General features: G+C 44.1%; 1 protein-coding gene across 1 annotated transcript in view; it reads right to left on the reverse strand.

Annotated features, from left to right (window-relative positions):
* LOC127618946 (uncharacterized) overlaps window positions 1-15,590 on the reverse strand; it is a 647,429-nt gene that overhangs the window by 405,189 nt on the left and 226,650 nt on the right. The window contains 1 exon segment of the mRNA XM_052091648.1: window positions 10,435-10,452. Coding sequence (XP_051947608.1) covers window positions 10,435-10,452 — 18 coding nt within the window.

A 15,590-nucleotide genomic window follows, 5' to 3' on the forward strand; every position in this document is an offset into this window, starting at 1 on the left:
AGTGGCTGGAACTATCTCTTTGGTACGGGCAGAGAAGGTTTTTCGAGGGGTAAATTGTAACCTGAGGAAGTCAAGTCAATTTTATGCCGAGAAACTAGCTCGTAAATAGTGGATGGAAGAGCCACACCTGTTTAATTGGGTGAACCAGAATCAATCGAGCAGCGGAATGCGCTCACGGAAAGATTTTTTTTTTGAGTAAACCAAAATTACAGAGCATATTTGCTACCCTTGCCGATTTGAGGTGACAAAATCAGATCTGTTGAAGACGTTTGACAGATTATTAGACGCGCGTCGAAGGGAAAATCCAGGAGAGATAGATATCAGCCAATATGGGGTCATCTAACAGTAAACTAGATAATTTTTACACACCAGTTTTCGGTCAAATGAAAAAGAATTACGGACATAAATGCATGCTGGATATAGAAAAGTTGATCAAATATCATGATTTTCCTGAAGGAGGAACACTGAGCAAAATAAGACTGAATGTTGTAAAAAAGTCAGTAAACAAAAGCAGTGAAAAGAAACAAAGTTGTTGCGGTTGTTTTCGTCATGTGTGTAAAGAATGTGAGCAGACTATAGATTGTTGGATTGAGGAAGCCGACAGAAGAGAACGAAAGCAAATGATGAATGAATTAAGCAAAGGAATGAATGAGGATGTGTGTATAAAAAAACGGCTCCACAAGAGCATAACGCTACCAATAAACTGTGTGTTTGTGTTTTCCAAAATGTAACCGAGATTGTCTCGGAGCCGCCGACATATAACCATCACTACCCCGTGGCGGAGCTGAAAGCCCTGAAACTGGACCACGATCTCGACTGCTCTCCGATCCGAAGACCAGCACAAGTAGCAGCACGATATACACAAGCGCAAGAATTCCCACGAGCACCATCACCGCCAGTACAACAGGTGGCGGTAGAACCCTCAGCGCCCGCTGCCATAGGCAGCGAAGAAGAAAGGGAGGAGTACGAAGAACAGGAAGTTTTCGGGAACACGTCTGAAATAGTTCCCAGCACAACGGATTCAGAAAGACCAAGCACCAGCGGGCCGAGAGTGACAAGATCAAAGATGACTAAAAGTGGAAAGATCAGCGTCACAACTTTGAAAGTTACCGCTTGGAAAGACACAGTTTCGAACATAACAGCCCCGATGGTCGAAGTTGCGGGACCGGAAGGACCAATGCTGGTCTTTAGAGCTTGGACAGTGGCTGATATGAAAGACGCGATGGCGCATCTGCCGGACCCACAGAACGCGGGCGACAGATTTGCTAAAGAACTGTTTTTACTGTGCCAAGAGTTCAGCCCGACTTCACAAGAACTGAGACAGATGCTGGGTGTGAAAATGGGTCCAGCAAACTGGCATAAGGAGAGCAGGAGGGAGAGGGTCTGGTTCGGGGCGATCAGTGGCTGACCACAAGACAGGGAAGTGACCATTTATTACTAACACGCAAACACAACACACACACAAACACATACACTGATTTACTCTCTGCTATCTGCAATGAAGAATCTGCTTGCAAATCTTTGTGTGTTTTGAGCAATGTTGTGAATGATGAAATCTTGAGCAGTGTTTCCGATGAATGTTTGAAAATGTACAAAAGCACAGGGTTTTCTCAAATGCCAAAATACCCAGTGATAGCCGAGGGAGTAATAATTAACTTTCTGGTCGATTCGGGAGCTTCAATTAGCACTTTACGACCATGAGACTTGCCATGTGTGTCGAAAATGACAGGAAAGGTGTATGAAAGCACTTCAGCTTCGGGCCATATGATCTCTGAACAATTCACCGAGCCCTTAGAGTGTGAGACGGAGGGAGGTCGAACTCTGAAACACGAGTTTCTCTGGTCGGCCAATTGTCCCGCGCCTCTAATGGCCAGAGATTTAATGTGTGAATTAAATTTGATCCTCTGTGCTGATTTCTCCGGAATCAGCATTGAGAAAGCGCCACATGTTCTAAATTTGAGCCACAGTGGGCTTACGAATGGCAGATAAATGATGTTGATTGGGCAGAGATGATTTTGAAATTGGCTAAAGATCGAATAACACCAGTCAACACAGAGTTTATGACTCCTGATAGAATGCATTGTACGTCACATGTCGTAAACGAGCGTGATTCACACTATGAAGAAACTTGGTCTAGTGGAGTGAAGAATGAAAGTGAGAAATTTGACAAGATTTTCTGGACAGAAAATGTGTGTGCGTTGTATGTGTGTTTGAATGAAAAAAAAAACAAGAAAAAAAAAACAATTGCAGTGTTATTTAATGGCAGGACACAGTGTTCCTCATTTATCCGTATCCAAAAGCACGAATAAGCAGTGGGCAGAATTGGGGCTTTTTGTGAATGACTGTTTGCAGGCTACAGAGTCCAGACTGGGTTAAAATTGATACAGACATAGCACAGAGCAAAAGTGTTGGAGCATTTAAATCAAACTGTGATTTTAATGTGTGGGTTTTTGAGAACTGTAACTGCTATTGTGAACAATGATGTGACAAAACAGGGGGTGGGGGATATTTCTGCGTCAGAAATTGATATTTATCTGGCAGAAATACCTTCAAAATTGTGGGCAAAACACAAGTACGATGTGGGTTTGATAAAGGGATGCGAGCCAGTTGTAGTCACCCCAAAATCTGATTACAAACCATGTCAGGCGCAATATCCCCTCAAACGTGAGGCATTGCAGGGCATAATGCCAGTATTTGATTCTCTGTTGAAGGAGGGAATAATTATGCCATGCAATGATTCACCAGTACACACACCAATTTTCCCTGTTTAAAAAAAAATAAATAAATCAACAAACTGGACAGAATAAAGTTGGTTATGCAGTAACGACTGAATTTGAAACTCTGATGTCTGGCAAATTACTGCCATGGTTGCACTGACTGAAGCATGTAAACTGATGACGGATAAATGTGTGACGATTTACACAGACTCGCGTTATGCTTTTGAAGTCACGCATGACTTTGGTGCTTTTTGGAAGCACAGAAAGTTTTTGAAATCAGATGGGTGTCCGATACTAAACGCGTCTCTAGTATCAGACCTCCTCGAGGCCATTCTGTTGCCAGACAAAATTGCGATTTGTAAGTGCGCAGCGCATACTAACGATAAAGGTTTCATTTCAACAGGAAACGGCAGAGCTGATATGGCTGCAAAAGCAGCGGCAGCGGATCAGACTAAAGATACTAGTAAAAACGCCACTTGCGCACAAGTTGACATTAACTTCTACATTTCTCCTTGTTTACACAGCATGCAGTCTTTTTCCACAGGAGCTCAGAAAAACACCTGGAAGGCATCAGGCTGCAGCCTTGTAGATGGAGTGTGGACATCAGTTGATGGAACGCCCTGTTTACCCAAACATTTCTTTCAACATTATGCTAAATTGACGCATGGTTTAGACCATGTGTCAAAAGTGGGAATGATTGCACAAATGAAAGAATTGTGGTTTACCAAGGGCTTCACAATATTCGCTGAGAATTTTTGCAAAAGATGTGTTATTTGTAATACACACAATGTGGCACGAAGCATTAAAACACAGCTGGTATCCCAGCCAGCCCCAGAAGGGCCGTTCGAGTATGAGAACACATTGTGCCTATCGAGCCGCCAGTGGAGGCGCTGTGGAGGGTGAGAACCAAACGGTAAAGAACAAACTGGCAAAGTGTTGTGAGGAAACCGGACTCTCATGGGTAAAAGCACTCCCAACTGTGTTAATGTACATGAGAATGAGAAAGAGAGTAAAAAACAAATTTGAGCCCATTCGAAATTCTCTTTGGTAAACCACCATTTATGGGAATAGAGGGGGGAAAACGCAGGCTTCCATCAACGGATGTGTGTGAAAATGAGATGTTGAATTACTGCAAAGAAATATCGTGTCTGTTATCCAACATTTCTGTGCAGGTCAAAGCTGCCCTGGGAGAAGTTGCTGAGACATTGGCGAGGACCGTACCAAGTCTTGCTGACAACACACGGCAGTGAAGGTCGGAGAGAGAGCTACGTGGGTGCATGCCAACCACTGCAGGAGAGTTCCGCCCATATCGGAAGGGCAACAGGAGGAGGAGCCTCAGCAACAACAACAACAACAAGTTCCAAGATCGAGCCCAAACACCAGGTGCAAGAGCAAGGTCACTCAGGAGGAGTGATAAGGCCGGTGTGCAGAATAAAGCCATTTGTGCAGCCACAACCAGAGACATTGATCATTGCAAGGAGCTGCAATCACGAGACAAGATGGATCGCTCAAGACCGTGGTACACATTCAGACTGCCAGAAATGTGTGGACTTTGTAAGACTGCTTTCATTTGAACTTTGATATTGATAAATTTGTGTTCCACTGAGGGCGTGAAAGTGTGGTCTGCGAAAAAACACACCAACTGGACTGAAACATCCGTACTGAACAGCACCATCAGACAACGTGGTAAAAGAGACACATTTACGGAAGTGGAGCAGGTGAGAGGACTGTACGGAAGCACCATCACAATAGAGGAGGGATCAAGTGTGACTTTCAAGCACAACCCATTCCAAGAGAACTGTCTCGGATGCGATGGACACACCGAGGAGTACGCACCTTTCTACATCTGCGAAAGCCCATGTAAGTGGGCCAACGTGAAAGCATACGCTTATAACTACAAGTCAGGATACGACGAAAGATTTCAGGTGTACGCTGAAGACAGACTAAGTAACAACAGGTACGGAATGAGAGTGGAATTGAAACATGCAACACGTACTGACCAAGGCAGGTATTACTGTGCCCTGGACTTGACTGGGACTGACTGGTATGAGACAATAGACATTATGATAGTCAAGGCAGCCAGACCATGGATAGCAATGACGACAACACCTTTCTTGTCACCTATGACACCTGAGGTCGAACAAGCTACTGAAGAGGAACTGGCCTGGATGGGGAACGGAGACACAAGCAAAGGTCAAATAAACCCTGAAGTGCAGAAAGCCATGATGAAATGCCAGGGGAACAAAGCCTGCGCGCTGGCAATGCTGCAGAAAGAAGAACTGGAGATCAAAACGAGGCTGGATGTGTCTTCAAATAACTCATGCCTGGAAAGCTGTCCCTCTAACGGCAGCAACAGTCAACGAAACTAAGTGTCTTATTCCTCAACAAATGACTGATGTGTTAAAAACTGTTGTGGACCTGGAGGAAGGAAGGATACCAACGAAACAGCCTGCTGACAACTGCGAACACATACAGCAATACAACAACACTAACATAGCAATTCCACCCTTGAGGGTAACGTATGCCCAGGGTGACGTCTGCGTCTGTTTCAACAGACCAAAACTGTTAAGGACTGGATGGTCCGACTGCAGGATCAAAATCAACATACAAGACAGAACAATGAACAATTGTACAGTGGTCATCAACAACAAAGAAATCAACTTCACATGCCCATTCAACAAACCAAACGAAAGTTCACCAGCTGCGGTGTGGGTGTGTGGTGACAGAGCTTATCACTGGTCGCCAAAAAAGGACTGGTCAGGTTGCTGTTATCCAGCTTTGATGAATGTGGGGACTTCTGTGTATTTGCCAAACAAAGTAGGTAAGAGGGAGAGACGAGATATTAAGATTCTGCCTGGGGCTTTGCCAAATCATTATGAGGGGTACATACTAACTGATCCGTGGACAACACCGGGAGCAAATATAGGTTGGTCAATTTTCTTAGGGGTGGGTACAGCAGTAACGATTAACAAGAATAATGGGTTAGCATGGACGGTATTAGCGATAGCCAATAGCCCAGAAAATGCTTTGACATTGATAAGTGATGAAATGAGGCAACTGAGGGACGCAGTCATTCAGAACCGGTTAGTTCTTGATACACTTACGGCAGAAAGGGGCGGAGTCTGTAAAATGCTGGGGGTATCTTGCTGTTTTAACATTCCTGATTACAGTGATAATATAACCAACATAATTGAACACATGAGAGAGGCCGTAAAAGAACCTGAAAGGACTGACAACCAGTGGGCCGGGTGGATTATGTCTTTGTGGGGAGGATGGATGTACTGGGTAATTCAAACTGTTTTGCCAATTGCAGTGTTAGGAATTCTGATTCTGTTCTGTTTGCCATGCATTATGAAATGTATTTCCAACTCAGTACAGAGATTGGTCAGGGCTGGGACGTCCATACAAGCAGTAAAACTGACCGTTTATCCAATAGATGAGACACACAAATGTGATGATTATGAGAGTGATGAGAGTGATTCTTCAAATTATGTCTGAGATGACTGAGGATCTGATTCTCAGCCAGGAAAGGCGATAACAATGTTCAAGTAGAGTGATCAGGTATACAAAAATCAGACATGAAGAGTGTAACTGTGATGTAGAGACTTGAAATGATTGTAACCATTTATGGGTTTGATGTTGAGTAATGTTTTATTCTTATTTTGTTATATTTTATTTTTTAGCCAAAACTAATGATTGTGAAACCAAATCGTTTATCAGAGAATGATAAAGAGGAGGGATTGTTGTGGAAAATTTATATTTTACTTTCTTTAAGGCATTATGTGGATTTTCTTTCGATTCAATTTCTCTCCTCTAAGTATTTTCTTTTTCACCTGGCAGGCACAGAGACACACACACACACAGTAAAACAGATGGTCAGGAAAAAGCCTTTTGAACTCCTCAATATGAGTACGGGAAAGACAGAGGGATTATTTAGCCATAGATAATGCTTTTTGTTGCGTTTCACAGGTGTGAAACGCAACAAAGGGCCACTGTCTTCAGGACAAGATAGCGTTTATATGGCCTTTTGATGACCTCACAGTTGGACAGTAAAACCCAGGGGGGCTTAGAAGAGCCACTGGTATTTCTAAAACCAGCTAAAACTGGTTTTAGTGGGATGAGTGGAAAATTACGGAAGAAGGGACTTTGAGGACGGGGGTATAAATAGGCCATGTGTTTTCTGTGTGAGTTAGGTCTTGTTCCTATTGCGAGGTAGCTCTCGCGATACTTTTGTGAACAAACCTCTTTTAAAAGAATAAACTATCTTTTAAAATATAATTTGGATCTTGATGTCTCTTATCTTGTTATGCATATTTGTTTAATTATTGTTTTTGCCACAACAGTTGATCATGTCTACAACCGCAGGTGGTAGGTCACTCAGATCTTCCGCGTTCCGTCCAAGGGCCAGACATGGAGGTTCAAGAGGTCTGGGCGCGGATGCAAGAGGGTGCCCCGTCCCTGAGAAAGCAGGTCCTTCCTCAGGGGAATTTACCAGGAAGGTGCTGTCGCGAGGAGCGTGAGATCCGAGAACCAAGTCAGAGTGGGCCAGTAAGGAGCCACTATGGTGACTTGTTACCCATCCTCCCTGACCTTTCACAGCACCAGTGCAAGAAGGTTCACTGTGGGAAATGCATACTTACACAGCCCTCGGGGCCAGCTGTGTGCGTCTGTCCTGAGGGGGGCCCCGTTAGGGAGTACCAGAGCGGGCAGTGGGAGTTGCCTTGGGAGGCAAAGAGATCTATCTGTGCCATGCCGATCCAGTTCGAAATCAGCTGGACCACCTGGGGGTGGAGCCTTCACTCTCCGCTGAGCGAGACCTGTCTCGACAGCGCGTCCGTTGTCGTGTTGAAGTTGCCGTGATATGAGTGAAGTGCAGCAACCTGTGTCGCTGCTGCCTCCAAAGGAGGAGATGGAGGGTGAGTTGTGACATATGACGAGAGTGCATGCCGCCTTCATACCGTAACGGTATGTCTGAACGGATCAAGGCGCATTTGCCCTGAATCAGCAGGAGAAACCTCCACAGGGAAAGGAATACAGCAAGCAACTCTAGGCAGTTGATGTGCCAAAGCAGCGGGGGCCCTCTCCAGGAGCCAGCGTCTGCGTGCCTATTGCACACTGCGCCCCAACCCAGTTGAGAGGCATCTGTGGTGACCATGACACATCTGGACACCTGCTTTAGGGGGACTCCTGTCCGCAGAGGTCTGTCCAAGGATTGAAAGTCTGATGGCAGGAAGGGGTGATTAACACACGGTACGTGACGTGGCGCTATGGCCATCTCGGGACTCGAGTCTGAAGCCAGTACTGAAGATGTCTCATATGCTTCAACCCGAGTGGCACGACCGTGGCCAAGGATAACAAATGCACCAGGAGCCTCTGGAATTGTTTTAGAGGAACCGCTGTGCCGGGCTCCAAGAGAGCGAGGCACCTTAGCACTGACTGCATTCGCTCATTCGTGAGGCGGGCTGTCATTGAGACTGAGTCTAACTCCATGCCGAGAAAAGAGATGCTCTGAACCAGGGAGAGCTTGATCTTTTCCCAGTTGACCTGAAGACCTAGACGGCTGAGGTGCCTGAGCACCTGGTCCCTATGAGCGCATAGTAACTCTAGAGGATGAGCTATAATGAGCCAGGGGGTTGTTTGGGGGGGGTTGGTCAGGTAATAACGCATCCTGAGGCTTGGGTGCTGAGAAAAGACTCAAAGCACTTACCTTACGCCGTGCACCTGGCAGGGGGTGGATTAGAGACTGAGGAGGAGGTCTTGTGAAGACGTCCTTGGAACTCATCAGTGTCGGCTTGCCGGGGATGGGCAGTCACGGGTCTGGAGGGGAAGTAACTGCGATTAGGTACCGGGACTGTGTTTTTTTGGTGCCGGAGTGCCGTGAGGAAGTGAGTAAATTGCTCTTTTATTAAATATGTGAGTACCGCAGCCTGGGTTTTTCCTCCCGGCCCTCCACTGGGGGACGGAGTGATCTTGGTACCAGCTCTGGAGCGAACGTCTGACTCCCTGAGTCTTCCGCCTCAAGCGTGCTTAGGAGCCTTACAGGTCCTAGAGGAAGTACTGGAGATGGGGTTGCGTGCGCCGCCTGCAAGGCGCTCGACGCTGGGGCTGAGAGTGTGGTGTATTTTTATCAAGTTAAGTATACATTAATAAAGTATAATCATTGTCATTTTATTTTACAATTATTTCTGATGGTCAAGCAGGTCTTTTAATCTGTGTGTGTGATTTTAGAGGCCTGTGCAGGAACAGGAATAGTCTCACATATGTGCTCTCATGACTACTGGGAGAATATATGGTGAGGCTCTTCCACAGGTGTCTCCTGTCCACTTCTTGAAATAATTAGACCAAAGTTAAAGTATAGGATGACGGATAATGGTGACACTTTTGGAATGTATAAGCCCCAGCTTGTTAGAGGACATGTATTTAAGTGAACAAAAACCCAGAGATGCTTCAGTTGCTCTACAGACTGACTCGGCTTGTTATTTCTAATATTAAAGTCTAATTTTCTGGCATGAAAACCTAAGAATTTGAGAGTGATTCTTCACAGATTTTGGCAGTAACTACAACAAGAGCTGGGCCTGGGTTGAGGCGGAGCTGTCTGATGCTTGGAAGAAGCTGCAGGGGGATGCCCTCTGAGGGCAGACTGGGCACGGACCACGCTGGGGTGGCGCCGCGGCATGATGTGCAAGATTGTTTCCGTCAGTCTATTTACTGCCGAAAACTGCTGGGCGAAGTCGTCGACAGTGTCGCTGAAGAGACCAAGCTGGGAGATGGGGCACTGAGAAGGCAAGCCTGGTCAACGGCATGAATCTCCACCATGTCACAGCGAGTGCCCACGCTGTGACCTTCATGGCTCTGAGAGCAAGTTCGGTGGCAGAGCGCAGATCCTGCAGCATGTCGGGGACAGGACTACCCAAGTGCAGATCTTTAAGTGCCTTGGCTTGATGGAATTGCAGGAGTGCCATGGCATGCAGGGCGGAGGCGGCCTGTCCAGTGGCGCTGTAGGCTGTCGACGTCAGTGACGACGTCATCCTACAGTCCTTGGAGGGGAGTACTGGACAATCCCGCCAGGTGGCAGCATTCTCGGAGCACAGGTGGATCGCAACCACCCTATCCATCTGGGGGACCTCTGTGTAAATGTGGGCCACCCCACCGTCAAGGGTAGTGAGAGCGGACGAAATGATCCAGGTAGTAAAATTTGCCCTCCATGACCTCGTCAGCTCGTCATGCACTTCTGGGAAGAAAGGAATGTGGTTATGAGCAGTGCCCTGACCTTTTCCCGTGGAAAGTAAAGCGGACATCTGCGCGTCAGCCTCAGACTGGGCGAGCAGACCCGAAGGTGGCAGCCCAGATGAGTCATCAGCACCAGACTCTGCTGTGACGCTCTCCGATACAGCGGCGAAATCATCATCCAGCTCGTGGGGTTCTAAACATAAACCATTCATTAATGCTGCCTCCGTGTGTTCGCAGCCCAGACATGCGAGGCAGCGCTTATGACTTCCAGAAGCGGAGAGAAAACAGCCACATCCAGGAACTACACAGAGGTGGAAAGGGATCTTTAAAAAGACACATCCTGAAATGGACGTTCAACGCTGGTAGTGCATTGCTCTTTTACTTATGAAAATACTCTCTCTTTTTGAGGGGAAACATTTCTCTTTTAGAAGGTATAAGCTCTTTCACAGAAGCGCTGTCGAAACGCCCAGGGCATGGAATGCACAGCGTGCAGAGAAGGAGAAAGCTGCTGGAACTGCACCATAAGATCCAACAACAGTGATCTGGCAGAGGTGAGAGGTGCAGTAGTGAGAACTCAGCATGCTGCTGCACAAACGCTCGGCTCCGAAGAAAAAATCTGACAGACGCACGTTCGCTTCCCTTTATACCCATATGTCTGGGGACGGAACATGCAAATTCTGTCTGCCAATTTCTCATTGGCCTTTTCTCAAGTTCAGAGGTAACCGAGGCCTTCAAGAAAGACCCCTTGTGTCACTATAATCGACACAACATCGAGTGAGTGACAGAAGGGGAACTGTGCTCTCCTCTGCCATGCTGAAAGATTAGGACTCCTCCCATCTCGGAAAACACTGTATCAAAATGATCTCTGAGTTTCCCAGTCGTAATTACAACTTGAAGGGTCACTCGTGTGCAACCTCAGAGTGGGAAACTCGTATTTACGATAATTCCAATGAAGGCAGCATAACTCCTGATTTCTCACAATACAGGGACAGTAGAGGTTTACAAATGCAATGCGTTTTCAGATAGCGGAGGTTGCTTTACATGGACACTACACTTGTCAGAAACGGCTGGGTGAAAGATCTGTGACAATTAGTGGACGTTTTCTGTTGTGTTTTCTGTCAGAAGATAATTTTGTCATATAGCATTCGAGTGCATGTTAATTGTCCCTACTATTGGGATTTTAAAACACCAGTAAACGCACATATTCATGGCACGTCATAACATTTTATTGCATATGTCAGAGCTTGATCTGGAAGAGAGAAAGAGAGGTAAGAAAAACTGCATTAATTCAAAATAAAAGTACAGTAGTACAGGTTTACTTAAAACACTTAACATGATTTTATTAAATTTTCCTTGTGATAAACACTATTTACTACCAAAACAAAAACGCTAATCCAAGGAGAAATACACTATTTTCATGTTAAGCATTTTCTCTCCCTTTCTCTCTTTTCTCTTTTTTCTCTGGTCTTTGAATTAAAGTGTTATATAATTTTAAGTTTAGTAGGGGATGTTCACACTGAACGCATTTTTGCGTCTGTCCGAGCTGTTTTCAATGTTAAGCAGCGTGTGTTATGCTCAACGGGAACTGAACCCAACTGCAGAACACAGCTGGCTGCCACGCACCGGTTTTAACTTGGAGACATGAAGTGAAGGGTGGATTGTCATGGAACTGAGCAGCTTAAGATGGATGGATGTTTTTTCAATGACAAAAGGACCCAGGAAATGGGGAGACAGTTTTCTGGACTCCGTTCTCAAAGGGATGTTCTTTGATGACAACCACACTTTCTGACCTGGCCGGTAATTGGGTGCAGGAGTCTGATGGTGGTTAGCAAGGCAATGGTTGTTATCAGCCGAACAGAGGAGGGCAGAGTGAACATCTCTCCAAACCTTACGGCAGTGATGGAGGTGAGCTTGGACAGATGGGACTGCAATATTGTTCTCTTGGACCTGGCTGATATCCCAAGGAACACTTGAATGGGGACATGTCCATTACTGAGCTGAAATGGGAGTTGTGAGCAAACTCAATCCAAGCAAAGTGGGTACTCCAGGACAAGGGATTACAGGCTGTAACACATCGTAATGCGGCTTCTAACTCCTGGCTGATTCTTTCCGCTTGCCCATTGGATGGAAGCCAGAGGATACTTCAATGACACTCAATGAGCCTGGCAGAAGGCTCTCCAAATCTGGGAAGTGAACTGCGGTCCACAAACGGAGACAATTTCAAAGGGGATGCCAAGGAGATGGAAGAAAAGTAATACCAGCAGATCAGCGGTCTCGAGAGCTGTCAGCAGTTTGAGGAGAACTAAAAAATGTGCTGCCTTGGGGTCAACAATGGTAAGAAAATGTGCTATTACCTTAGGAGAGGGGCAATTCATTAACGGAGTCTAGGGCGATTTGTGACCAGGGATGACTGGGAATAGGCAACAGCCGAAGGAAACCAGCCGGAGGAAGATGCAAAGCCTTCCCACTAGCACATACAGAACAGGCACCAATGAAGGCTCGAGTATCTGTTTCAATAGTAGGCCACCAGAAGTGTCTTTTTAAGTACTAAAATGGCTATTAGTGTCACATTTGTTTTTTTCGCAGGTTTGATTGATTTAGAAAGTAATGTCAAAATACAGTAATTAGTAACCTGATTACTTTCACAATGAGGTAATCAGCAAATAAATTACAATTTTAGAGAAGTAATCAGGAGTGGATTACTTTTAAAAAAAAGTAACTTTCACAACACTGCTTGCTGAGAAGTTAAATCTCATGATTTGACTGCAAATGCTACATCCAAAAACACAGGAAAAGCCCACTGATAATAATAGGGCCACGTCCTCACGGACATCATTTTCTAGAAAACGCACAATGCAGGGCAGTTCTGCATGCTGCTCGTGTACCTAAATCCCTAATTATATAATATGGGGCGGCTGTGGCTCAGTTGGTAGAGCGGGTTGGCCACCAATCGCAGGGTTGGTGGTTTGAATCCCAGCCCACACGACTCCACATGCCAAAGTGTCCTTGGGCAAGACACTGAACACCAAGTTGCTCCCAATGGCAGGCTAGCGCCTTGCATTGGTGTATGAATAGGTGAATGAGTCACAGTGTAAAGTGCTTTGAATACCGTTAAGGTTAAAAAGGCGCCATATAAGTCCAGACCATTTACCTAATTTGTCCGTGTGCATCTCACAGCTGTTGCCACAGAAGATAAAAAATTATAATAATTGATATTTGCTTGAGCAGCCTCATAAGTCTGCAATCATCCTGAAATCTTTAAATACTAACCAAAGAAATTTTCACCGAGCTCTTCTTTAATCGCACAAACATCGAGAATATTAATTTTGAGTCATAAATTTATCGGAATTGTCCTTCAAATGTGTCAGAGATATAGGCTAAAAAAGATGTGCATAAATTACCTGGTGGTTTACAATAAAATAAACATTTAAAATAAAAACATCATAACCAACTAAATTCAACTCGTATCAACAAGTTTAGCTTTATACACAAACTCAATGTCATCGAATAATATATTTATTTTATAGTCTATAATTAAATTATATACAAAACATTTCACTGCCCAAAATATCCTAATATTTTATTGTGCATGTTTTAATGTTGTGAATGGAGGACAAATGCTGTAAAAGAATGTATTTTAAGCAGCTCGTCAAAGCTTATAATAATAAATAGGTGCTGTTTAGAGTTGCTGTCTTCTTTAGTAAATAACGCTTTTTTCCCCAGACTATATAAAAAGTTACAGTTAATCATCATGATATTATGGACCAATTCAAGCTGACAACACTGCATGGACAACAATGTTTAGATACATTAAAAAGACTTAACATCCAATATTAATACTATTTTTATTTCGATATGCTGTATTTAGTAATCTATGTGAGACAAGATGTGGGTGACTTAACTCGATGTTCTTGATTTTAAGTTTCTAACCACGATGAAACAGAAATGCAAGCACCGTCTTGGCTGCACAAATGCCACACGCAATTTTACCAGTTGAGAGGCTTTGCTGATGTAAAACTACCTTGTTTGGTTTCCATTACATTGGATACATACCCGTCTTTGTTTTCGTCATGCCAGCCCCTCGGTAGTCGATGTAATTCAGTAGTTTCTGTAGTAACATTCAAGCGTTTTGGTTGACTGATGAGTGTGCCTGTGTTTGCTTAAACACAGCGAAACAACTCTGGCTACATCTACGAATTTAGGAGCTAATACAACTACATGCAGACAGAGATGTGATCATTTGTTTTGTTATTTATTTATTATTATTTTTCATTGAATCACAAAAATATATTTGGAATCCCAAAGGATCAACTCCGACTCAAGTCAGAGTAAAACTGCCTCAGAGTCCGTGACAAGTCCAAGTCTATTATAATTGGAATCGTGACTCAGACTAGAGTCTAACTCGAGTACCCCAACTCTTCAACATCATACCACCAATATCCGTAGTCTAATGATTGAAGGTGCTGCCATCTTGTGGTGGAGAATTAATCACAATAATTAGACAACACTATCCTGTATGAATTCTCTCCTGTTTTTTCAGGGAATTTAAATGAGTGAAACTCTTTCCACAGTGTGAGCACTTGTAAGGTTTCTCTCCAGTATGAATTCTCATGTGTATATTAAGATCTTTATTACATGTTAAACTCTTTCCACACTGAGAGCAGGTTAAAGATTTATTGGCTGCTTTTATTTTAGGCTTTTTTGAGTCACTCAAAGATTTTTCTCCAGTTTTGAAATCACGAGATTTCTCCTCCACTTCAATCGGTTCTTGACTTTCCTCTTTCACTTCCATCAGCTCTACAATGAACAAAAGTAAACTGACAAATCAGTTGAAGAGGGACAAATGTAAAAAAGAAATCACATTGAACTCTACTGCAATTTATGGCAGAATACAACAAAGATCAAGATAATTTTTGCTGTGTAATTTATATATAAGTATATATTTACTAGGGCTGTCAAATATCTATTAAAATACAAAATGTAATTGGATAAATTACATGCTATGACAATTAATTCATCAAATTAATAAGATATATATGTATATATAAAAATCCCATGTACATAAGTATTCACAGCCTTTGCTCAATACTTTGTTGAAGCACCTTTGGCACCAATTACAACCTCAAGTATTTTTGTGTATGATGCTACAAGCTTGGCACACCTATTTTTGGCCAGTTTCTCCCATTCTTCTTAGCAGGACCTCTAAAGCTCCATCAGGTTGGATGGGGAGCGTCGGTGCACAGCCATTTTCAGATCTCTCCAGAGATGTTCAATCAGGTCCAAGTCCCTCATTAGTCCCTTATCAGGCTAATCAAGCCTCCAAGAGGGATAAAGGTCGACTACCCTGCCACAGACTGTAAAACAATGATTTAAAGGAGACCTATTATGCCCCTTTTTACAATATGTCTCAGGTGTCCCCAGAATGTGTCTGAAGTTTCAGCTCAAAATACCCCACGGATCATTTATTATACCATGTTGTAAATGCCTCTTTTTGGGTGGAATCAAAAACACGCTGTTTTCATGTGTCTCTTTAAATGCAAATGAGCTGCTACTCTCCGCCCCCCGTCATAGCTCTGGTGAATACAATCAGAGACAATGCTAACTTTTGCTGCATTAGCCGTGGAATCAGCTGACAACCACATT

The sequence above is a fragment of the Xyrauchen texanus genome, chromosome 25, assembly GCF_025860055.1.
Source record: "Xyrauchen texanus isolate HMW12.3.18 chromosome 25, RBS_HiC_50CHRs, whole genome shotgun sequence".
Taxonomy (NCBI): Eukaryota; Metazoa; Chordata; class Actinopteri; order Cypriniformes; family Catostomidae; genus Xyrauchen; species Xyrauchen texanus.